General features: G+C 40.0%; 3 protein-coding genes across 5 annotated transcripts; all 3 read right to left on the bottom strand.

Moving 5' to 3' along the window:
- Window positions 1-442: 442 nt before the first annotated feature.
- LOC121905752 (protein rapunzel-like) lies at window positions 443-4,926 on the bottom strand. 2 transcript variants are annotated; one of them, XM_042424250.1, is made up of 4 exons: window positions 4,779-4,926; window positions 3,385-3,558; window positions 1,479-1,975; window positions 443-1,336 (listed from the first exon to the last, which is right to left on the bottom strand). In XM_042424250.1, exons 3-4 carry the CDS (start codon window positions 1,970-1,972, stop codon window positions 646-648), a joined length of 1,185 nt encoding a protein of 394 aa, XP_042280184.1. In that variant the 5' UTR covers window positions 1,973-1,975; window positions 3,385-3,558; window positions 4,779-4,926; the 3' UTR covers window positions 443-645. The 2 variants fall into 2 exon arrangements, with proteins under 2 accessions (XP_042280184.1, XP_042280185.1); XM_042424251.1 differs by lacking the exon at window positions 4,779-4,926 and adding an exon at window positions 4,611-4,632.
- A 1,417-nt stretch (window positions 4,927-6,343) lies between these two features.
- Window positions 6,344-15,018, bottom strand: LOC121905753 (protein rapunzel-like). Its single transcript, XM_042424252.1, has 3 exons — window positions 12,992-15,018; window positions 10,219-10,305; window positions 6,344-9,208 (listed from the first exon to the last, which is right to left on the bottom strand). The coding sequence occupies exon 3, from the start codon at window positions 9,155-9,157 to the stop codon at window positions 8,474-8,476; it is 684 nt and encodes a 227-aa protein (XP_042280186.1). The 5' UTR covers window positions 9,158-9,208; window positions 10,219-10,305; window positions 12,992-15,018; the 3' UTR covers window positions 6,344-8,473.
- A 123-nt stretch (window positions 15,019-15,141) lies between these two features.
- LOC121905750 lies at window positions 15,142-20,731 on the bottom strand. Of its 2 annotated transcripts, none has more exons than XM_042424249.1 (4): window positions 20,045-20,731; window positions 18,187-18,453; window positions 17,671-17,761; window positions 15,142-16,348 (listed from the first exon to the last, which is right to left on the bottom strand). In XM_042424249.1, exons 1-4 carry the CDS (start codon window positions 20,430-20,432, stop codon window positions 15,928-15,930), a joined length of 1,167 nt encoding a protein of 388 aa, XP_042280183.1. In that variant the 5' UTR covers window positions 20,433-20,731; the 3' UTR covers window positions 15,142-15,927. The 2 variants fall into 2 exon arrangements, with proteins under 2 accessions (XP_042280183.1, XP_042280182.1); XM_042424248.1 differs by having other exon boundaries at window positions 18,187-18,456; window positions 20,045-20,730.
- Between the last annotated feature and the right edge of the window lie 5,598 nt (window positions 20,732-26,329).

Raw genomic sequence — 26,329 nt, 5'->3', positions numbered from 1 at the left:
GCATTTGTGATTAAAGGATTTGGCTGGCGATTTTCTATATTTTTCTTATTGTCAATACATTTTATTTTATGCTAAAGTTATTAACAATGTACAATGTAGTGCAAAGTCAAGAGGGAGTGATATGTAGCACAACAAGCTAGTGAATCTCTGTATTTGAACCATGTTCTCACGTATGCGGAGTTGCATCTGCCTTACACAGAACTACTCTTCAGAGACTGAAAACATGATCACTGTTATTACTCTTTGGAGCCATTTCTAAACAAACTAACATGCTCAAATTCTTCAGGGCCAAGGAACATGTCACCCAGTGCAGCGGTGTGGCTCGTTGATGTGTCTTTAATAGCTTTTGGACAACAACAGAGGTCTATGGCATAGAGGAACATAAGATATATCAGGCTATCAATTCATAGTTGGTTTGGCTCTGCACATGAGATTTGTTGACAGTAAGAAAAATATACAAAATTGTGAGCTTTATCCTTTAAATTCTATCAACAAAAGATCTGAAATAGTTTGTGAGATTCAGTATCTTCAAAATGTTATGATAAAGTATGATACTCTCAACTTTGTCTTGCAGATTAACAAGAAATGCATTCTACAGTTATACTTGTTCCCAAATAATCCTAAAATCTTAAATATGTGTGAACTTTACTCCGAATGCACACACACTGCCACATTCTTGTGTCTCTCCCAGTAATGACAGTCTGATGGAAAGCTCCATGCAGCTGCAGACTCCTTGTGGCGACTGACGGCATGAACAACAAACCCGCACAGCTGCCTCTCCAGCAACTCCACCACAGCTGGGGCATTGCCCTTCTTTCCCTGGCCCTCCATCACCTGGCGAATGCAGTCGCGCGGCACTGGCTGGGGTTTGGCACTGTACGACACCACCAGGTTGATGTTGTTCACCTGGAGCACCTCGAACCAGTTCTGTCCAGCCACATGATGAAAGTGCTCTCCTGCTCGCCAGTTCCGGTAGGTGCTCCCTGAGTGGTTGATCATCCGCACTGACCAGCTGACCCAATCATACTTTTTCACCAAGAACTCTAGAAGCTGCTGACTTGTATCTTGCAGGCTCCCTTCTTCCTTTTCTTGCAGGAGCCGCTGGGCGTCTAGTTTTGCTTGCTCTGGTAAGGCAGCGATACAGGACTCAATGGTTGTCTTCATCTTAGACTCTACCTCTTCAATTTTGCTGCTCCACTCTTGGATTTTGTCCTGTTCTTCCTCTTGGCCCTGGGTTAAGGCACAGTGCCCCAGCAGAGCAATCAGGCCCAAGCAGAAGAGCTCCTTCATTCGGACACAGAAATCTTCCAGAAGACGGCGGTTCCTTGCCACATACCTGCAAAACAGAGGAACCATTTACATCTACATTTAAGGTATTTATCTGGTGCTCCTATCCAGAGATACCTGGTGTCAAAAACATGAGTAGAACATGAGAACTGTAATAAAAAACATATACACGACAAACTATAACAATTTACCTTTCTACCAACTCTAAAACTGACTCTCCAAAGCTGTTATTCCCCATCATAGCATCATATAGCACAAACAGGTTCTTGTCTCCTCCAGTTTTAGTGAAATGCTCCAAAAAAAGGCGAGTCTTCACCTCCCGGAACTGCTGTTTTGCCTCTATGATGTCCACATATTTACGAAACTGGTTCCTTATGTTCTCCTCTACGGAAAAGTAATGGGAATCCAGTTTCGCCTTCTTGATCTCACAGTCGATGTCTTCCAGTTGGGTCGAGAGCACATCGAGCTTGTTCCTTACTGTCAAAAACTGCTCTTTGACATAGAAGACCTCTTTGCTCTGGACATTGTCTAAGGCCAGTCGTAGAACCGGAGCGGCAGCCTCACAGAGGGGGAAGAGCTCCCCAACAGCGCTGGCCAACACCTCGGCCCCCCTCTCAAACATATCCATCACTGCCTCAATGGCCTCCTTCTTCTGGGCCACAACCCTCTCCAGTGAACTGGTCATTTTCTAAGAGATAAGGAACAAAATCTGGTGTTAAATAGAAATTAGCTTCAGGGAGAATGGGCTAGCTACAGTCTTTATTCTGTTGTTTTTGAAAATGTTTGTTAAAATGTAGTTTTGAATCATGGCCTTCACTAGGTTGAGGGAAAAGTGGCCATTCCCATCTACAACAGTGGTGCTCAAATGTTTTTGTGGTTAGTGAACACTTAAAATGAAGCTGTACATGCGACCCCTTCTCACAGGTTGTGTAGGTCTATGAGTTGTGAGTTGCAGTTCAATCATTGAAATTTCTGTTTAATTTGAAGAAGAAGAGGTTCATCTATCTAGTATTTCACAATAGAAAGGCAAACATTAGATAAAAGGCCAAAAAAAAAAGATACAAATTTGTGCAGCAGAGCAGTGTTTTCTTTTGTCTTCTCCTTTTCCTTAAAATCTACTTTGCAAGTTACACAAAACATAAATGATGCTTTTAAAAGCTTTTCAAAGAACGTTGGTTATTTTTCCTCAAGAAGAAAACTACGCCACTATTAATTAACCCGAGAAGAAGATTTCAGACTCCTAGCAGGTTATAAAACACATTGTAGAATAGTTATCTGGATGTTTGCTACCTAAAAAAGATATGACACTAAGTTTAAATCATGTCAAAAGCTCCTATTTTGTTATTTTAAGAAAAGGGAGATTGATATGATGTCAGACTCAAATGCAACATTTTAAAAATGTGATTTTTGTTCAAATCTTTATCTTGACCATGTAAGCTATATAGTAATTACTTTCAATCTTTTGGGCTGCAGAAAAAAAAACACCCACCTTGAAAGATGCAGATAATGATGTCATATAAACAAAATGGGGGCCTGAGATACTTGACAGATAAATAAATGACAGAAATGCCCTTGGGTCTGTATGACTCATTTCAGAGCAGAGCAGACCAAGGCCAAGCATGTTTAAAAATCCCCTTTCATCCTTGCTTGCAACCTGACATACATATATTATTGTGTCCTCTCCGTTCAGACGTTTGTCTGAGGATGGACCCCAGATGCTGCGTCACCCATCTCTTCGACAAATTAACATTTTCCATTTGTTTAGTTTATTCGTGTCTGAAAATGCGCTGCGATTGTCTGTGTTTATTATAACGAGAGGCAAAGATGAAAACATGATGAACTGGACAAAACGGTAAAAAAAAGAATAATTTGAGCGGATAGTTTAAAGAAATTAAGATTTTATTGGTAAATAAATGAGGAAAAGGTTTGTCATGTGTCCAAACTGTCATGCGCACCCAAAAGAAATGCGCATTGGAGGATCTTTTTTACGCATAAATCCCCTGAGAGCATCGGACACACCTTACAGCATATTTACCCTTTCTGATTGGAGATAAGGACATTCATCACATTCTTATAATAACAGGGTTTTTTCTGTACCTCAATGAAAAGGATTTGCTGGTCCTTCACGCCTGATGAGCCTCAGCAGCTGCAAACAAGTTTTTTTTTTCCTTCAAGTTTGAGGAAATTCCCACGGTTCTCTTGTCCACTGTGGAGCTGAGGAGTTGTCCAAAAACAGGATCCACAGAGGGAGAGGAGATGCGCACACAGTATCTGCAAAGGAGAGAGAGAGGGAGAGAGAGAGAGAGAGAGAGAGAAAGAGAGAGAGAGAGAGACAGAGACAGAGACAGAGGGAGAGAGAGACAGTGAGAGAGGGAGAGAGCGCACACAAGAGGTTAAATATCTGGTCTCCATTTTCCTTTCAGTGCTTTTGTCACCATGAAGGGAGGATTCGGTCTCTTTTCATCGAAACGCAGTCAAATAAACTATAGTTTTTCTGTAAATTGTTTTCCACACGGTTTATTCCTCTGAGAGAAGTCTCTTGCGCACTTGGCGCAAATGTTTCACCATTATCATCGTGATCTTCAGCTGTTAAAGGATCCAAATTTAAGGTAAGATGATTGAAAAAACTATTATTCATTGACTTTTTGGTGTTTAACTATGGTAACCTGATGTGAACATCATCATTTTCATTTTTACCACAACCGCTTCATGTTGTGCAGCTGCAGTATTAAAAATCTTAGGCCAGAAACGTTGGTATTTGTCATAAGATTTTGAATAGGTTAGATCACATTAAATTAGATTTTAATGTGCAGGGAGCGAATTTGTCAAGCACAGGCTATTTATAACTCCTGCACAGCTCAGCGTCACCTCTCTCCAGTCAGATTTGTCACAAATATAAACAAAAGGGGTGAAAACATCCATTGAAAAATCGAAATAAACACCGTAATTTTTTTTTATCAGTCAGAAGACTCTATGATGATTAAATTAAACCTTACTTCCCCCTCATTTGTGCGCACACGACGCGCCCTGTGAGCGCGCAAGCGGATCCTCCCTCACCAAAAAAAGATCATTACGCGTTCATCGTTTCTCCTCTTAGCCATGAAGGACTTCACGTCATGATTTCTAACCGATGTAGCCTTTGCCCAAAACTTTTATTTGAATTTCTGAATAATAGGCAGGCCTACATTATTTCTTCAGGTGACAATGGATTCTCTGAAAGGAGCTCTTGTCATGGGGAGAAAAACGAGCTCCATCACATGACAGAGGACGTGCGTCGGCGGCTCAAAGACATTCATCAGTCTTTCTGCAGGAAAGGTAAGTACCTCAGATTTCAGTATCTCAGTTATCTGCATTTCAAACGGCTGCAGTGCAAATTTTCCAGTTTTGGTTCCCCAACTCTGAGCTGTGAGTCAAACCTGTTCATCTGGATAATGATGCATGAGGGCCATACCACAAGTGCTTAACCTCTGCTTTGTGCTCGGTTATTTCACCTTAGGTAAATTCTGTTTCCCCTCTTTTGATCTTTTAAAGATTCATTTGGTTATACTTCGTGTTGGTCGTGTAGCAGATCTGTTTGTGAGCTAAAAGAAAAAAATAGAAGCAGGGTTTAATAGCTCGACAGATTAGAAACGCAGATGTGATGCTTCAGTCCGGTTGGCCCTCGGGGGGAACAGTGAAAACAGGTGTAATGGTGAAGCAAGTGAAGTACTTACGCCATCTTGTGTACAAATCAGTAAATTGCACCTTCCTTGGATCCTCCCAATGCACCATCTGAGAATATTTAATGTTAAATTCTACGCATTTAATGCCAGTTTCCAAAGATACCACACACTGTATTTCAGACTAAATCTGTGCAAACAATATGACAATCAGGATATTTATATTTAATGGAATGATACAGTCATAAATCAGGGTTTGAATATTTTACTGTGCAAGCATTATATTAAATTAAGTGTTGGAACAAGCAGGAACTAAATATATAATCTCACCAAACAGTGGATAAAACTAATTAATCTAATTAAAACTAATTTGATTGATTGTTGTCAATTTTCTGTTTCAGAATTTGATATCTGATATTCTAGATTAAGATGCATATTTTCCAACACATGTATTGTGCTGTGAGTCCTCCACAGTTCATTTAACATCAGAACCTGTTTGACAGTAGTGTTACTATTGTCAGTGTGCATGTCCAAGGTGAGAGAGTACATTTACTCAATACATAAACTTACAATCCGTTATATTACCTTGTGAAAAATTAAAATATTTTTGCATACTATGTAATTCTAATTATATATAAAGTATTTCCTACCCATTCTTGCGATGTATTTCTGGGAGTTTTTATGTCCTTTCATTATATTTTCAAAAAGACATTATTAGACATTTTATATATCTAATTTTTCCAGGAAGGACAAATACACAATGTCATTTTTCAATATCTCACGGACAAAAAAACTTGTTATTTCTTGCTATACAAAATTTTGGAATCTAGCTGCAGGGATTTGGTCCCATTCAGCAACAAGAGCACTGATGAGGTCGGGCACTAAAGCCTGGCTCACAGCTGCCGTTCCAGTTCATCCCAGAGGTGTTGGATGGGGTCGAGATCAGAGCTTTGTGCGGGCCAGTCAAGTTCTTCCACACCATACTGGAAAAACAATTTCTTTATGGACATAGCTTTGTGTTTATGGGCATTGTATCAAAACAGGAAAGGACAACCCTCAAAATGTTGTCAGAGAGTAACTATACAGTTAGAACATTACTGTACTGTCTAAGTATTATTGTACGCTGTAGCATTAATTTTTCCCATAAATGGGAATTAAGGGGTCTATAGCCCAATCCATGAAAAACAACCTCAGATCAGAAGTACACAAACGAGTGTCCACATACTTTTGACCAAGAAGTGTATGTCATGGTAATTAATATATATGAAAGTGTGAATATAGCTCAGTTTATCAGAGTCAATCTATCTAATATATCTTAAGACATAACTTACTTGTAATGGATCATTTTTCCTCATTGCAGTTGTTACTATAGTAAAAGATTTACTACTCCAAAGCAGTATTTTTCACCCATGTTTATTTATAATGGTGCATATACAAGCAGGCATCAAAGATCCGTAACATAAAAAGGCAACATATTCACAAATATGACATCTCAAAAAGCATGACGAGGATCATATAATTTTCCTCTGTACAGCAGTTTGACTATAGTTGATGTAACGTTTACTATATGGCATAATGCCACATTGACCACTTTAGGACATGGTTATTTATTGAAAGGATGAGAGCAGTGAGAGTTAGACCTGGGTAAAATATAAAAAACAAACATATAAACTTAGATGAATTGAAAGCCATTGATGACAATCAGATTCTGTCTAGTAATCAATATTTAGTCTATTAAACTAAACATTTCTGACAGTCAGAACTGTCCTGATACAGCAATCCAAACCCACCAGTTACTACTCATACCGCCAGTTTGCTAAAACAGAAAAAGGGCGCAAAATTAAATCTTAACTGTAGTGTATAGAGTATTCAAAACATAATGTCTTATACAATAATGTACTTGCAAGAATATACAAAACCCCTTAAAAGGAAAAATCAAACCAGAATACAAAACAAATAGCACATTTAGGCACTGTTGGTCCGATGAGGAAGAGCACAAAGAGCCAAAACATTTATCTAGCTGAGGGTTAACTGTTAAAAAAAAGGATATTAAATGTTTTACATGTTCTAAATGCTCACAAATGACCATACATCATAATATGTATATATATATATATATATATATATATGTATATATATTGCAGCAACACTTGGTGCACTTCCTGCATTGCATTTACGCTGTAGTACACATCAAATAGAAAATAAGAGTGATAGAATTGCACAAGGGAGTAGAAGTGACATTATAACTTCCTATAATAACAGTTCCTCACATTTATCAATATCACATTTTATCATAAAAGTCAGAAAATAAACATCTAAAAAGGTTTTGGGTGATGAAAGTGGACGCACATTTAAGGCCATTGTTAATGTCACCTCACAAATGGCAAATTATATTAGTGTAGTATTCTTTTTATAATGAAGTGTTTATTTTAACTGATGTAGTGTTACATCAAATCCGATTTTATTTGTGATGGTAGTGTTTTCAATTTCTTAACCGAAAACATTCATTCAAGATCTTAGTGCAGCGGCATCAGAAATATTAGTGTAAAATAAGATTCATTTAGTGTCAGACAACAACAAGTATGCATAGCGTATCATGAGCTCCACGCATCCATAACATACCTGTGGAACATATTTTGCTAATGTAAGTATGATCATGTAATATATGATTGTATCGCTGTAGTTACATTCATAGCTCTGGAAACTTTGGGATGTTTGTTTCTTGGTTTGGTTTTTAAATTACAGATAAGTGGCAACCTACAGTACGTCCCTCTGAGTCTAGAAGCAGTTACTACATCAGTGGCATATGGTATAATATAAAACAGAGGATGTACAGTAGGTTTAAATTTGAAAGAACTCATAGGAGGCCCTGTAGTGATGCCATATTCATGTGACAGGAGCCTAAGCTTGTTTGCCTCTAATGTAAAGGTTTTACTTTGGCTTGTTGCCCATCCCAACACAGTGGTATATATTTTTCAAAAACTACCATACATGGCAAATATTATATAAATACTTTCAAAAAGTGCATAATGGGGGAGACATTAATTGCAATGTCACACACTAAAGCTAGAAAGGTACATTTATGTCAAAGCCTGATTTATAGATGATGTTAATATCTATAACAGTGTAATTTCCTTACATTTCTTGCTAAAATTGAATGCTTAGAGTAGATTTGTGATAAATTGCGCTGCAGTTTTTTTTTATATCAGCTGAAACCACCACGGTCTTATTCAGATCAATCAAATAACCTGAACAATGTACATTATTAATCTGTAAATTTGAGCCAATTGTGATGTGAAGCCAATTTGTTGTCTTTACATCACTTGCACATGCAGCAAGTTTGGACAAATTATGTGTTTTGACAAGAATGAGCTCATTATTATCCCTAGACTTTCAAACAGTGAACGCAGATGCATACAAAGAGCTTCTAAGGATAGAAAAAGCCAGGAGGAATGTGGATATGAGTCCCGAATATGAAGGAAAAGCAGCAGTGGAAGAAAAAAAAAGCTCTTCTTCATGCTACTTCTTTATTTGCACTTGCAAAGAGCTTCCTGCATCTTCTCCTGCACCCGTTCCATCTTCTCGGCCCACTCCTCGCTCAGCCCCTCTTCGTCGTCTCCGATGATGGCGGCGTAGCCCATGAGGGCGATGAGCCCGATGCAGAACAGGTAAGTGAGGCGTGTGCAGAGTCGCTCCATGGTGCGGCGGTCACCTTGCGAGTGCTTCAGGTAGACTTCCAGGATGGGTCTGCTGAAGAGCTTCGGTTTCCCGTCCACGCCATCGAAGAGCGTGTGCAGGTTCTGGTCGCCCAAGTCGTTGGCGTAGCTCTCTTCAAAGTCATCTCTTTTGCGCTGGCGGTGCTCCGGCCGTGCCTCCACCATCTCCATGAACTTCCTAAACTGGTTCTTCAGATTCTCCTCCACACAGCAGTACTGGCCGTCCAGCGTTTCCTTCTTGATCTGCACCAGCGTGTTGCGATTCTGCTGAGAGATCTCGTCCAGCGCCCGGTTGACGGAACCAAACTCGCGCTTCAGGGTGCGGATGTCCTCGTCGTCAACGTGGTGCAGCACCACACGGATCAGGGATCCAGCCACGCCGAAAATGGGGTTAACCACGGCTGCTGCTGAGGAGATGGTGGCCACACACTCCAGCACTTTGACCAGGCCCTGCTTCAGTTTGGCCCGGTCCTCAATGATGTCCTCTTCCATCATGGTTTCCAGGTGGTGCAGATGAGTTCACGATGTGAGGATCAATACGGACGTCTATGAGAGAGATGGAAGAGAGAGAGAGAGATCACAGTTTACTATAACTGATGGTTTTCAGGATGCTGCGGCCACATTTATAAAATTATGAGGCATTCTGGGACTACAGTAGTAGTTAGAACAAAAACTGTGGTAAGATTGTCCGAATAAACTGCTGCATGAATAGTAACCAAACATGTTTTGATAAAGTTACACAATCAATTTTGCTTTTTACTGTTTACTTTATTGGTTTTTCTGGAAGACACCTTTTTAAAAAAAAAAAAAAATTACACCCAATATTTGCCTAAAAAAGACAATTTTAACTCTTCCAAATCCCCAGACCCTGAGTGTGCATTCAAATCCTTGATAATTCAGGATTATCAATCCCATATTGAGCAACTATGACATAAATTATCTTGAGGACGGACAACATGAGATTACATCAGTAACTTGATGACATCCCTTTAGTCCAAGTTCTTTTTAACCTTAGCAATAATGATTTTAAGTGCTTTTTATCACATATGATATTAAATTGAATCTGGAGTGTTGGTCAAATACAACAAGCAATTTGAAGACTTGGGTTTAGGGAAATTTTAAAAAGGCTATTTCCTAACATTTTTGGACAATGATTGATCAATCAATCAAGAAAGTAATCAGATTAATCGACAATGAAAATAATTGTTAATTGCAGCCCTAACTATCAGATTCAGGTATAAATGAATGTATAGAACAGTGTTATAATCTGAAGGCTCAATCAGCTGAAGTCACTTTACAGCTGCTCAATAAATCAGCTTAAAGACAAGCAAAACGAATCTAATAGTAGCATTGACACTGTGCTGCTAACACTCAGCTGACACTCTTGCTTGTCACCACTAACCAATTATTTCAGTTCCTTGCAGCCTGAGACTCTCTCTGTATGCTTTGACAGCCACAGAGAAAAGGTATTTTCTTTCATGGAATATCCCAACAGGACAAGTGATTGTGACAGAAATGTGCCGTTCGAGTGTCGGAGGAGAAATGTAGCATCTTACATCAAATGTCTTCTCTTGGAGCTCACTCAGGAACCCTCTCCTGTGTTGTTAAAGTGAGATAGGGATCCTGATGATTGAGGATGATTGCTGAAACGAAACAAACGCATAGATTCAGAAACAAGAAAACAATCCAGCACAGAAGAAGCTGCATAGGACTGATTCTGGTTCATTCTGTCTGTCTGAAAACAGGAAGTGAGCATATTTTTGTCCCTTGCTGGTTGCAGTTTTCAGCAGTGAAGGAGTTAACAGCCTCTTTCCTTCTCTCTGACAGAGCTCCATTCAGCACTTGAGACTTTCAGCACCAGGCTGCTCCCAATGTGTTTCTATGGACGGAGCTGATAGCTCCTCAGGAGCAGCGACAGCGAGCTGAATGAGGAAGGCATGTTGAGAGCTAGCAGCAGCTAAAGGGCGTGACAGAAAAAGTCAACTCTCGACTCAGCTGCAGTTAAGTGAGAAAACAAAAAAGCCACGGCTGACTGAGCTGTAAGACTTGTTTATTACATAACAGGAGCTGCTATCCAGAAGGTTTCAAGCTAGTTTAAAGGAAGGAGTTAGATAAAAGTGTAAGGTAAAAGTTCAAACTGGATGCTAAAGGCTAAAAGAGTGAGCAGTTAAAGCTCTGTTGAAAAGGGACAATGTAAGGGTGTTTTTCTACAACTAAAAATATAATATATGAATGTCACAGAGCTAAATGTGGCTCAAGGACTCATAGCATCGATAAAAGAAAAGGAAGAAAGTGTGTGTGTGTGTTCAGTGTCCTCTTATCTGCCACTTAATGGCTCAGCATGTGTGTTATGGTGCCACTGACACTCACACCACTCATAGATTACAATGTAGTCACAAAAATAGTCACAGCCCTGTTGTGCTGACACTGACAGCTGATGACCACAAGGCCGAGCAAGTTCAGACAAGCCTCTGAGACACATGTGATGACCAGACGTGTGTGTTTGTGTTTTGCTTTATTTTTCTTTTTAAATGCCCGTGTCCACCAGAGGGGGCGGTAAGTTACCTATCATGACAACAGACAGCCATACCATCCACCATCTGATTTCAGCACCACTACTGTGGACTGACAGCAGTGACGCACAGGAGCAAGAATTAACCCTTTAGCTTCAGATTCACTTTAAAATGATGTGTTTAAATGCATGAAATCAACAAAAAAACATTCATATATGTATCTTAATTAAATACTTGTAAAACCTCCACTTGAAAAATCATCTAAGAGAAGATAAAAGACCTATAAAATGATTCTTGAAGGACCTTTTAAAAGGTATTTTCATTTTTAAAAGACGTCTTTTCAACGTTTGTCCTCTGCTCCTTCCTTAACTGGCCAGTTTTTTTCAAATTTTATGATTACGTCACCGAATAAAAAGTGTTTTTGTTTTATAAATAGAACTTGATAGCAATTCAATTATCAACAAATCACATTTTTATATGTTATATTTCTGTTTTCGTCTTCACAGATTACGTTCTACAAGAGAAGCCACGCCTTATCTCAGCACAATACTGCAAACTGCAAGATGAGTCAGGTAATGAAAGGGTTAATTACAGTTTTTTGACTCAAAGTACTTCTCTGAAACGATACCACTGTGAAATTTATCATTTTGTAAGTGCTCTGGAATAATCTGAGCTAGATTAATCACAAATCGGATGATTTAGGTGCATCTGACGGCAGCATTTCTATCTGCAAAAAGGAAAATTAACCCTTTGCGCAAATGAAATTACTCCTAAATCAAGACTTCACCTGCGAGAACATTTTTTAATTTCTGGGATTGATTTTTTTGTTGAATATTTAATCAATTTGAAGATAAATAAGGACTGACGTATGATCATATTTGTTAATATATTAATATATATAATAATTCTCATTAAGGGCCAATTAATGAGTCAGATTACAGCTGCTGAGTTAAAGTCTCCTCTGTGAGTTAACCAATCACTGCTGTGAGGCAGCATGGCCTTTAAAGCAGAGGACACAACACTCCCACTTCTCCGTCAGAGAGTCCTGGCCTAAAGTTGTGGCTCAGTGACTCAGCTTCTTCAATAATACGCATGTACACAGAAAAAAGCTATAAGAAAATATACTTTTTTTTGGTATTTATAGACAGAAACCTTTAGAAACGGTTTGGTTGTACACAAAGTAGGTCTGTCTGTCTAACCAGGAAGCGTCATGCTGCTCTCACCTGCTTCCCTGCAGTGGAGTGGCCATCTTGAATGTTTTCTATGATCACAACAGTGCTAAGCTAATCCAAATTTACACATTATATGCTATTATATTCACTCTAGAAGTATGTGATTCACATTTTCATGACTTGTTTGGATGATTTTCAGCCACTTCTTGTTGTGACATGACAGTTTGCTCTCTTGTCTTTTATAGAAGTTAGCCTGTGTGGCAGTTGGGAGACTCCTGAGGAAGTACACCCTTGAGACAGTTCAAACAATAACTACACTAATGAAGATTAAAATACCACAATGAAGGGTCTTCCGGAGTTCTTCTATGTTTGTGAGTACTAAATCAAGCTAAACCCCTCCTCACAGCTCAGGGCCAGGCAGCTGCCTTCCTGCCCAGCTATGGCTCCCCCTAGCCGTCCCTCCATGTTTCCTTGTTAATGCACACCATAATGCCCTGACCCTCCCTGCTCTGTCACACCAAAGAGACATCAAAATACACCTGAAAACCTCTACTTCTCTGTCTAAATGTTGAGAATATAGTCTCCATCTGCCTCCCAGCCAACATTGGGCACAACTGGCCCCAGCTGAACATAGGATTTCTTACCTTTTGAGAGTGGCTCTGCCTATACCTCCCTCTCCACAGCCCCAACCTCGACAGCCTCCTTCTTCTTCCCAGCAATCCCTGCAAAAAAGGACACTTCCATGTATGTTGAATATGTAGGGGTGATCAAATTGGACTAAACCATTTATTAAGAGCTCAGAGAGCCCCCAAAACCCCAAAATAGCCATTTTGGCACCATATATACATATGCTCCAAAATGCCACTTTATAATGGCACCTCAGTGGTCTTATACAGTAAAGCCCCCTCCTCAAATACACCATGTCCTACCCCCATGCTTTCAACTTATTCTGGTCCATCCAATAGTCATACAGTTGATACTGAGAAGCAATTGTCAGTCAGTGCGCAGCTGAGTTCTCAGAGACTTTCTGCTGCCTTTTGTGCGTTTGCCAAGCCCTGGAGCATCTTTGGGAGACTACAAATAGCCCATTGGTGGGATTTTTGAGTCAAAGAGACCCTTTTCTTGTGGACTAGACCAAAAAGACCGACAGGGTAATCATTTTAAGAGAGAAGAATCCAACAAGGCAAAAAGACAGCTATGGATCCAAATGGACCTCTCCAAAAGTGCACAGGTGTATCCAAAGGTGCAGAGAGCTCTCCAAAGGCTCCAAGAGAAAAAAAAAGAAGTTTATTTAGTTTAAAATGTAAATATAATAATAATTAAGTTTAGATTTTACGGATTGTACCGTTAAATTAAAGGATACACACAAAAATGCCGAATTTAAGGTCCATTTGAAAGCAAAGTGCAACGGAAAATGTACCAAATGGCGCAGCTGGCACTGCATACAGTAAAGTTATAAAGTCCACAAATTTATATATATTATTTCCTTAAATGTATGTGTGATAATACGGACAGCACTGTAGTAAAGCCCTCAAATTAAAATTACTGTCTAACTGACCAACAGTAGCTATCAGGCAGACGAAAACCTGAACTGTATTGCACCTATTTAGTGCGCCAGAGTAGTCCTGCAACCAGCCGTAGTCTGTTTCTTTATCCAGGCTTGAATAAGCATCAATTCAGTCCAAACTCCATTATACGAAAAACCGTGCTGACAAATCCAGTGAATTCATAGGTGGGTAGGCGACTGCTCCGGCGGTTGAAGCTGTTTTCCCCAAAATAAACCCCTATGCAAATTGTGTTGGCAGCTGCCAGCAAAGCGTTAAAGGACAATCCTGTTCCCCCTCAAAGCCTGGCTGTTGTCTATAATGTCTGTGTATGTCGCATATTACAACAGCACATGGTCACAAATAGGATGGGCGTCTGCCTCCCTGCGTGTCCGGACCTGATCCTCCAGCAGGTTAAAGACCCTGCATCCCCTCTTTGAAACACCAAGCTTCAGGCAACAGCAACACACAAGAGAAGCCCTGTCCTCCCTGCAGCTTGTAGTGGGAACTGGAAGGAAAAAAAAAATAGAAACTACAGAGGGAATATCAATTAGATATGACAATGCCTTCGTTATCTGCTCTGAAGCTCTCCACATCCACGCTCAGAGCTGATACTGTCGGTTAAACATGCGCATGTGTGAGCTGTGCAGGATTAACGCACCACAGCCGGAGCTGCAGCCGGACGCGCGCCTGTTCTCTTTGTGCATTTGCTGCAGCAGCTGTCGTGCAGATCACATTTCAGTCTGTGCGATGAATACTCACAGTCCTATATGATACTGTAATAACCACACTTGTGCAAGCTCAGCTGTGCGTCTGGCGGCGGTTAATATGCGTAATATTTAGGCTCCAGGGTGACAAACGGCCTCTGTTGCAAGACGTCCTTGTTTTTTTTGTTTGTTTTTTTTTAGCTGGGGGGTAGGAGCGCTCTGTTGACGGTTTAAAAGCCACAATAACGACGTCAGGAGGCAGTGACTAGTAAGCAGAAAGAAAAGCCTGCACAAATCATACGAAATATATCCAAGACTCTTTATTATTATTATTAATTTGTGTTCTTTTTTTCATGTATGTGCTTGGGATTTCATGTTCCTCCGCAGTTAGTTAGTAAAAAAGCTGCTCTATTGTTTCACTTGAATGCATATATTAATATTGCCTAATGTCACCCCAAACAAGCCTACATGATACTGTGAATGTCTGATTTCATTCAGTGTGTAAAAAAAATAAAAAATAAACAAGACATAAACAAACGGAAATGTTGTATTTTTTCTTTTATTGTGGATCATTTCAAGAGGTAAAAATATGAACAAGAAAAAAAGATTTCTTTACTTAGGGGTCAGTAAGTCCATTTTGCTTCAGGTTTTCATGCACTGCAAACACTTAAACGCATACTGATTAAAAAAAAACAGGAAGAAGATGAAACTGAATGTAATGATTAAGAGACAACATGAAAACAGACATGATTCTGTGATTACAAACAGAACAACACCACAGTTGCATTTAAATGATTTTGTTTTTTATTATTATGTTCGAAAAAAAAGAGCGAAAACCACATTTTAAAGTCTTACCAATAAAACTTCCAACTGGTCAAAAGATGTTGAGCTCGTTAAGTTGACAATTATAGATGCCTTTGATTGTAATTACAGACACTGGACTCCAGGGGCGCTGCATTGATACAGTAGCTGTTAAAATGAGTAATACTGTACAATAGTTTTTATATTGCCTCAGATTACATTTCTTCAAATCTTCATTTGCGAGGAGCGTTTTGTACAGGCATGTAATGAAGAAGGCAAAAGAAGGATGTGAATGCGGTGATGTTTAGTTGCATAATTTAACTATGAAGGAACACCGATGATCATTCAGAACACAGGGATCAAACTGTTAGGAGTAGACATGAGACAAATCTCGACAGCATCGATACAAATCAACTGAAAATATTACAAAATACAAACATTCACATAGTCCGGTGTTCTACGATGAAATTAACATCTAATTATGCTCGATAGAAAACCCCGCATGACCTCAGCAGCAGCATTGTTTCATCAGCTGCACATGATTCCTCCTCTGCTGGTGCGGGATCCTCTTCTGTTAGGTCCTTGTGTTTCATCAGATGTCTCTATGTTCTGGAGAAGGTGTCCGTATTGTGTGGGCTCTGTCTGGTGGCGAGCCATTTTTCTCGCGTAGTACCTCCTGGACGCGGCTCTCCAAGCCTCCCTCTGCAACGTCTGAGACTCTTGAGGTAACTCGGATATCAGCGTCCTCTTCCTCTTATCCACGAAAGAGATGGATTGTGAATACTGGGAGTCTGTGATGTTGGGGAAGGAGCTGGAGCGCGAGGGGTTTGTCTGCTGGCGGGCTATTTTTCGGGCGTAATAGCGTCTGGAAGCCGCCCGCCAGGCTGCTCTCTTCAGTCTCTGGGCCTCTTCTGGCAGCTCGGACATCGGGACGCTCTTCTTCTTGTTCCTGAAGAGGACGAAAGGTAAGACGGGATCACACAAATGAGTAGGTATGCAGTTCACCAAGCACTCCAAATTCTGATTTTTGGGGGTTTTTTTAAGTATAGATTAACACAATATTCTTATTCTCAACTAAATACACTGAAATAATCCAGAAATGAACAGATGCCTACAGTTAGTAATATGTGCTATTACATATCCTCCACTGTCAGCACATTGATAGATGTCAATATTTGCCAACTAAGCAATTCTAGTAGGCCATGAAGGAGAAATCAGATGAACAGGAATGCCACCACACTCTTAAACTACTAAACTGTTCATCAAAAAAAGGTGTATGACTGTTAACTCCTGCAATCCGGTGTTGAATGACCGCTGTTGTTGTCAGTTGACACATGCTGCTGCTCGTCTTTACGGTGGCAAAACAGATAAGCAACATTTAATGTGAGATTATCCACTGCTGAGTATTAACATCAACACGTTCCCCAAGTAGACACCTGTACACTGTCGGACGTTGTCGATCGATCGTGCACAGTGTATCCGGGGAGTTTTTGTGTTCAGTTGTTTATTTGGTGTCCACTTTACCCCCGTTTTGCATTATTATTTCCATTTTATCATCTGATTGTATTGTCTGTTTAACATTGTTAAGACAAAGACTCGTCAAACATTTTTTTCCATTTGTTTTCTTCTTAATTTGATGTTACTGTTGATTCATGAGTACTATCCTCTATAAATAAATAAATACATTTACTTCAATTTCTTTTTACTAATTTCCTGTTCTTTGAAAATCCCAAGAGGACAAGTGTACGTTGAATCACAGGTGAGTAGAAAGGCATCAATTCATTCTGGCTGCTTGGTGTTCAGGTCTATCTGTGAGTACTATTGCTGGAGATATCTCTGCATCTAATGCTGACACAGTTAGCCAATTAATCGATCAGGAGAAAAGAGAAAATCAATTCAATCCGAGTCATAACCGAGACATTTAAAGTTATTTATCAAGCAAAAATGCAAAAAATATCGGCTGGTTTCACCTGTCACATGCGAGCATCTGCTGCTTTTCTGCTTTAAAAATTGAAATAATGAAAAAAATGAATACTAAATGATTCTAAAAAACTGATTCTGAAAAACTGATGCCAAAACCTGCAGTTGTCCCGCTATTAACAGGTGTGATGAAAATGTTTCAGCATAACATCACATCGTCTACATTTGACTAATTGTTCACAGAAAATATAAATGCAGGGTTTTATTGTGGATTTTCCCTTTGATAAACAGGTAATGAGGTAACTGTAGGCCACAATTATTGGATTCATCTGTACTGATGAAATAACTCACCTCAGGTGTTCTCCCTCAGCCATTTGGAGTCCGCCTGGGTCTGCTTGAGGTTTCTCCCTGAATTTTTCTCTTTCTCTGGTCTCCAGTTTTTCTAACGGGATCAGAAGGGAAAGCTTCTTAGTCAGGCAACCACACAAACTATGCAAACACATTTTTACAGTGATGGTATTTATGTCCTAAGACATGTTTGAAGATTTTTGATACCGGTGCCAAAATGACACAAGTTTCTTCTTGGTTCTTAAATGTGAATATTTTCTGCTATCTTCTGTGCTCTAACATAAAAGAATAAACAAATAAACTGAATATCTTTGAGTTGTAAACTGCTGGTAGGGACAAAACAAGATATTTTAGGTTGCATCTTGGGTTTTGGGAGACATTAATCGCCATTTTCTGACATTTGACACAAAGAATATGGTCAAAGAATATGGAAACAAGTCTTAACGTTGAATACTTTACGTTTTCAATACCCTCAAAACCCAGTCCTAGTGTTACGATACATTCAATATGTGTCCTGACCTGGAATATCTGCACTCTCCTGATGTTCCCCGAATCTCTCCTCACTCATTTCCCACTTGATCAAAACAGTGTCGACATCACACGGCTCTTCTTTGACGACGATGCTGCTGGGAGACGAAGGCAGATTCCTGACTACCTCTGATACGCCTGAGGTTTCTGAGGAGTGGGAGGTGCAGGTCTGGTCCAGACCCATTCTGCTAGGGGATGAAGGGAGAGCTGACTCCTGGCTTTGGGAGGAGACGTGTGAGTGGGGTCTTGCAAAAAGACCTACTGTGGAAGAAGAAGACAAAAATAGGAAAATATCAGAAGTGGAAGTAACAAATTACATTTAGACTCATTACTGTACACAGACGCCCCTGCGGGTCTCTGAGGGTTCAATGCAAAGGATATTCATATATAATCTATATCTAAATCCCCAAAAAGTATTTTTGGATTTCTGTTATTAGATTTTTACAAAAATTTGTTTATAAGAGGTCTTGCAGGGAGTTTGACCTCTAATGGGTCTGACGCACCCTAAACATGACCCCACGTCACAATGTATGATAACATACTGTACATACTTGTTCATGCATATCCCATATAACATATAAAATATGAAATATTTTTATTTGGTTTAATAATGATGCTTTATTGCCAATTTCATACTTTGTCACTGTCCTTTGAATGTGGTTTCATTTCAATAAATGTTCAAATGATCCAATATTTCAGCAAAATATATATAAATATAAAAGAAAAAGTCCAAAAACTGAAAACAGATTTGTGTATCAGAACTTTGTTTTCTTTTCTTTCCTCTCCCATTAATCATCTCACGACCCATCAGATTTATCTGGTGACGCTTTGGAGGGGCTCGGCCCCTAGGTTGGGAACCACTGGACTAAACTAGCTAACTGTATATAAAGTGGTTATGTAGTTTACTTGTAATGGAGTATTTTTTACTTGAGTAAAGGACCTGACTCCTCCTTCCACCACTGTTTAAAAGGGAAAAATATGGTTGATGGATTTTTACACCAAGCTTATGAACAAAGGACTCTGACGGCCTGATGTCACACACGCCTACATAAGCACACATAAAAGCACATACACATATGATATATACAGTAAATATAGATATTTATTCATATTTAATTATAAATAGGACACATTCACACAGCAGTTTACATACATACATGCACTCATATGTTTTATACTCTTTTTGTTGTTTAGCCTATATTCTTTACCTATTACTATTGCTTTTACTATTTTAAAGGACCAGTATGTAGAATTTAGTGGCATCTAGTGGAACGGACTTGACATAAATAGAATATAATATCTACAATTATGTTTTAATTAGTGTATAATCACCTGAAAATAAGAATCATTGTGTTTTTGTTTCATTAGAATGAGCCCTATATCTACATAGGGAGCAGGTCACCATCCGTGCCCGCCATGTTGCACGGACAGACAAAACTCTGGCTCTAGAGAGGGCGTTTCGCATATTTCATAAATTTGGCAGCCATCGTAGGTTCTCTTACACGCTTGAAAGGGAAGGGGGGGGGGGGGGGGGGGGGGGGGTATTCAGTTTGTTGCAATCTACAACCTCACCACTAGATGCCACTAAATCCTACACACTGCACCTTTAAATATTGCTTTTTCCCTGACTGCATTGTGGAGAAGCTGTAACCTGAGATTTTTAGTCTCTTATACTTGTGTAATGAGATGTAACAATAAAGAAACTTATTACGACACATACATGCTGTACAATGAGGACATATCTTAGCATAAAGAAAATGTCAACAAAAACAAAAGGTTAAAGTAACAGATCTTTAACTTTAGAGGGTGCATTCCTGCTCTAATCATCTTTGCAGTCATGTTTACTCACAAGAGATACTCATTTCACACTCCTGCTGCCCTGCTGTCATCTCGGTGTCAATGCAACCTGCCTCGAAACCACTCTGCTCTCCCTCCTGCCGGTCAGCGGAGGTCTGTGATCCCACCAGGCTGTGCTCGTTTCCCAACAGCCCGCAGGTGCATCCCTGTCGGCGCAGCACTTGCAGCTCCTGCTCGATCTCCGTCAACCTGCACTCCAGCCGTTGGATCTCTTTGTCCCTGTCGGCCACCATCCGCTGATACTCATGAGTCCTGGCACTGTTGACGCCGTACAGCACGTTTATTATCGAGTCTATCGCCAACCGGATAGCATTTTCCACCACCAGAGCTTCTTCGTCGCGCAGGTGCGGGTGCAAAGTTCTGTTTTTAACCAAATTCATCTTCCAAATCAAACTGTTTTTAAATGTTAGCACGCTGTATGGAAAGCGTCAGACTAGCTACAAGGATGCTAGGCTATCAGATATCAGCCGCGCACACACACACGCTCGTGAAAAAAAGCTTAGTCACAGTTAATACACCAATCCGAGGCTTTTCGGTAATGTAAAACACGGCAGCCTTAATAAATTGAATCAAAGTCCTCTATTTTGCTAACATTGTATCATCCACCCTCCACATCCAAAGATGCTTCCTGCGTCTTCTTCTTCTTCTCCTCCTCCTTCCTCCTCTTCTTCTTTTTGTCTATTGGCGGATTCCAAACCGACGTTAAAGTTGCATACCGCCACCTACTGCATCGGAGTGTGCAGATTCTTGACATTAAATCATCTGAATACTGATTGGTCTATAGAAAAAAAAAAAAAAAGTAATAATGATAAAATTAAAAATAAACCTCACCACATTTCCTAACCCTGTCTGCATTATATAGCTTATCAACCCCATTCTGATTTCCTTGAAGTCTTAATCTGTACTTAGAAATGATTTTAAGATAAGACTTTTTTTGATCCCCAGAGGGGAAATTTGCGTGTTACAGCAGTGCAGGAAACAAAGAAATCAGATAAGAGCTAAGAATAGTAAACACAAACAAAATAAGAAGACGTAAATGGAATCCACTCTACACACATTATAAACATTACAATACATAACCTGACTTTTGGATTGTAAAAATAAAAAAAAATTGTGCAAAATATGTGCAGAAGTGAAGGTTGTGGTTGGTGTAGCTAGAGTTATATATGTATATGTTATATAGGTGAAGTAGTGAATACAAAATATCAATAAAATATGCTGTTATCTACACAGGCCAGCTATATTTCTATGTATTATAGTCTAAGGGCTGTGTGGGCCTTCACAGCTGTTTTATCCTGTTGTCACAGCTCTAGATGTACAGGCTGAGTGGGCACAATTGAACGCCTGAAGCGCTCTGTCTTGCTCTCTGGTGGAATTAGTCTGTGACTGAATGAGCTTCCCATTTGCTACAGTTCACCATAGAGCAGGTGAGAGAGGTTGTCAAAGATGACACTGATCTTGTCCCCCATCCTCCACTCCGCCACTGCCTCCAGACTGTCCTGTTCCTGCCAAACCACAGATTTGGCCTTCCTGACCAACTTATTAAGTTTGCTAGCATCAACAGCCTTGATACCTCCTCCCAAGCATGCAACTGCAAAGAACAGTGTGCTCGCTACCACAGACTGGTAAAACATCCTCAGGAGCTTGTTACACACGTTAAAGGAGTGCAGCTTCCTGAGTCTGCTCTGTCCTTTCTTGAAGAGGGCATCTGTGTTGTTTGACCAGTCCAGTTTATTGTTGATTTGCACCCCAAGTACCTGTAATGAGTCCACATCTAAACTCCATTCCTGCCCTGTCACATGTACTATAGCTCTTAAATCATTATTAAGTGTATATATGTATATGTATGGATGGTAAGGTTCTCAATCTCCTGCTTGTTGTTTCATCCCCTCCAGTTAATGTTTTTGGCTAAAGTGTTTGTGAAAAGCTTGGCCTCCAGACACTCTTCTAGGTTGTCATCCCTCCAGGCCAGGCCGAGGTATGAGATCTGAAAAGCAGATAGTCATGCACATTATTTCATCTCTATATTCAGTCTGTGAGGTTTATCCTGAAAGAAATGTGAATATAATAATAATAATAATATCTCAATGATCCAAATACACAAAATTGTATCTTACAACTTTTGATGCTACAGTCAATATACACAATATACAACCAAGTGAGTAGTTCCAGGTCTGAAAAGTGAAGCCAATGCGGAGGTGCCTTAAACCTGCATTCTGTCTAATGGCCAGCAGGGGGCGACTCCACTGGCTCCAAGAAGAAGTCAGTTTGTATGGAAGTCTATAAGAAAATGACCCTACTTAATGACCCTACTTAATTGTAACACTTTGGTCGCCTAAAAAAGTCGTGTTCAGCATTTGGCTGTACTAAAAGAGCTTCTAAGGGGTCGGATGTTCAGTTTTTCCGGTAAGTTCATTTGGTTTTAAACCCGTTTTTCGCCAGCGAAAAATAGCATTACCATTAGCATTATCACAGTTAACCGTAGACTGCAAATGCACCGTGCTAACCAAGCACCAATCTGACCCTAGCAGCTAGCGTTAGGGTCCTTTTTGGGCCGCAGGGGGATTTTTCACTGCAATACTGCGAGTGGCCACTGGGAAAAATGGTGAACCCCTGCTCCAAACTTCCCTGGTCCTGAACTGACTGGGGTGGCGGGGGAAGCATCCCAGCATCTGGAGGTTTGCAGAGAAGCACTCAAAATGAGCTTCCTGGCTGCAGTATTAGGAGAACAATTGTGTTTTGTTGTTTGATAGTCTCCAGTGAAACAAAGACCTCTAGAAGTATTGCTTCAAAAAGACATGCAAACATCTTAATATGGCATTACATACAAATCAAGTTGTGTTATGAACTAGATATCATTTAATGCATGTGTTTGCATCCACCAGGTTTGTCTACATGAACTCTTCTTCTTCTACTTCAGCACCAACTGGTGTGTATGTGTTTCTGTTTTTCACTGTCAGTCTGCAGGTTCATCTGATTAGTGAATGGGAAGTAATACCAGCAATGACTGTTGGGTGGCAGCAGACACAACCTGATTAATGTTGCTGTATTTGTTGGATGAAGCTTAAAGGATAGTTCACAGTTTTACAAGTCTGTCTTAAAACAACAGTCAGGTGCCCATATGAACACTGAAAGATGTTTTCCTCGCTGTATGGGAGCCGATATCTCCCAGATTGTATTTTGGAGTGGTTATTTTAGGTGCTGATGGCTGAGCCACAGAATATTTCCTCACAACAATCTCATCTTCCACACCCAGTTGTGGGTGGCATCTGTTTCTTTCTCATTCAAAATGAGGAATTTGAAAGACATAATATCTTGGTCAATGACATTTCTCTTTTGTCATTTTCTCTGTCAAAGCTCATTATCAAACCTTTAAGAACAATTTTAGACCCAATACAACTGGTTTCTTGAGCTGTTTATTTCTGGAAACATTTTTCTCTTTGTGCTTAAACCCAGGGAGAATATGTATTTGCCTATTAAACTCTAAAATGATTACTGTACCACAAGTGTAGAGCTGGTGCTCATATGGTACAGTGATTTTCTACCGATCAAAAACACACATTTTTACATGTATTTAATTATTGTATTAGGATGTTAAAAATTGATACCTCCCTTTCCTTTTTAGATGAGCTACGTGTTCGTCTTCATCCTCTGTGGTGACAGATTTGTTCACCTGGAGATTTGCTAGATTTGCTATTTCTGCTACACATTCAGCCCAGGTTTCTGCAAAATTAGAGAGTAAGATAAGATCATAGTGTTCAGGTTAGAAGTAAAAAAAAGATCTGAAAATGCAGAGTGAAGTGTTTGTAAGAAGTATCACTGAACAGAAGATAATTTGATACATGAGTATTTCTTTAGCTCTCTGTAGCTTTTGCATTTGTAAGACAACTTCTTTGTATTTAATACCAGCACTTTAAATTAAAATTAAATTTGAGAGCTTCCTTGATGACAATTTAAGAAGCTGGTGCACCGCACATAGGTGACTTAAAGAAGCCTTGTGGAAGCTAATAGTAAAAAAAGTTAAGTTTGCATTCAGAGTTTGTCACCAAAACACGTTGTGTGTTTCCTTGAAGTCTATTGAATGTGGTGAATGTGTTTACTTCCTCATAGAACATTTGCAGAGGCAATTTCTAAAATATTTTAAATTGTGCATTGTTAACAACCATGTTCACTTGCTAGCTGTCTTTTGTTTTTGGCACATTGCTGTGCGCCTTTGTGCGTCACTGCCCCCAACTGTCGGATGGTGGAACAGAGTGAAACCAGTAGCAAAAAATAAATTGCATCATGTACATGCATGTGTGTCCTCGTGCATGATACAAACAAATCAGGGACCCACTAATGAAAGCCTTGCTTCATAGTTCTACTATTGGTCAGAAACTCTACAGGGCAAGTGTTGAAATGTTGATACCAGACTGAAGAACGTATATGAAGGCCAAATTAACAACAGGGCAGGGTATTGAACCTCATTCATTTTTTGGTATGAACCAAAATGTGTCTGTGTCAATGAGGATCTAATGTGACCTGTTTTTCTGTCTTGTTTACTTATTCTTTGATCAGATAGTTTCTTATTTATTTAAATCAGAATTTTGCCGATTCTAGACTCCTTTCATTAGACAGAGTTCTTGTACGGCTGCTTTTGTTTAGACCAGGGGTGTCCAAACTACGGCCTGCGGGCCAACTACGGCCTGCCATCCACTTTTAATTGGCCCGTATCAAAGTCTAAAAATATAATGGACTACGGCCCACACATAATATTTGTGCTTAACTGTGTTGTACTTCTTGGTTTAAACACTAGGTGGAGCTACTGTCTTAAACAAGGCAGCGTCTCCACAAAGTAAGCAATCAAAGAAAATAATTGCTGAGGGTCACCAGAAATGGCGGACTCAAAGAGACGCAAGATTGCTAGCGAGTGCAGAAAATTTCAGACTCGGTGGAAAAATTAATATTTTTTCGTAGAGAACAAGGGGAAGTGTGTTTGTTTGATTTGTAATGAGAGTGTTGCCGTGATGAAAGAGTACAATGTACGAAGGCATTATAAAACGAAACATCAGACCTTCACGTCCTACACTGGCGCTGAGCGGGAAGAGAAGGTGAAGCAAATGACAGCTAGCCTGCTAACGCAGCAACAGTTTTTTTTCCGTGCTAACAAAGCTCAAGAAAATGCAACAATAAATGCAACTCATTGCCCTACATAGGAAACCTTTCTCAGCTGGTGATTTCATCAAACAGTGCCTCACTAAAGTTGTGGGAATAATGTGCGCGGAGAAAATGCAGGATTTCAACAATGTCAGCATGTCCAGAAATACGGTTGTGCAGCAAATTGAAGACTTGTCAAACAACTTAAAACAGCAAGTGTCACATAAAGCTTGTGCTTTCGATTTTTACTCGATTGCGTGTGATGAGAGCGCAGATGCCACGGACACTGCACAGCTGTTAATTTTTTTGCGGGTAGTGGATGATAATTTTTGCATTACGGAGGAACTGCTTGATCTTCGGAGTCTAAAGGGGACAACAACTGGGAAGGACATTTTTGAAGGTGTGTCAGATGCAATTGACCAAGCTGGACTTAAATGGGGCTCCAGCAATGACAGGTGAGCGCAAAGGAATGGCATCTTTGGTATTCGCCAAGGTGCGGGAGAGCGGAGGTGAGGCTGTCCAAATGCACTGCATCATCCACCAAGAAGCCCTCTGTGCCAAGACAGTACAGCTTGGCAACGTGATGAACACAGTTGTGAAAACTGTCAACATAATTAGGGCACGAGGGCTTTACCACAGAGAATTTAAAACATTCCTCTCTGATGTCGATGCTGAATACGTGGACCCACTCTACCATTCTGAAGTGCTGCAGCGGTTTTATTCCCTGAGATCAAATATCGACAAGTTTTTGAAAGAAAAGGGCAGACCTCTGCATGAGCTCAGTGACCCTTTATGGTTGGCAGACCTGGCTTTTTTAGTTGATCTCACTGATCATCTCAACACCCTGAACAAGAGACCACAAGGCAAAGAGCAGCTGGTACCACAGCTGTATGCGCACATGAAAGCATTCTGTCATTGAGAAGGAAATCTCACTGTTTGCGGCTCTGTTTTCAGTGGATGAAGAAGAAATGAAGGAAAGTCTGCAATTAGAACTGATCGAAATGCAGTGTGATGATTCTCTGAAGAATCAACATCAGCTTCTCTACCTCCCTACCTGACTTCTACCGGAGCTCTCAGCACCCTAAGAAACAATCTGAGGCTGTCACTGAGAGAATGACCTGCCAACGTTTTTGTAAAAAAT

Source organism: Thunnus maccoyii, chromosome 10 (assembly GCF_910596095.1).
Source record: "Thunnus maccoyii chromosome 10, fThuMac1.1, whole genome shotgun sequence".
Classification (NCBI taxonomy): domain Eukaryota; kingdom Metazoa; phylum Chordata; class Actinopteri; order Scombriformes; family Scombridae; genus Thunnus; species Thunnus maccoyii.
This window is presented reverse-complemented; position numbering and strand designations above follow the sequence as displayed.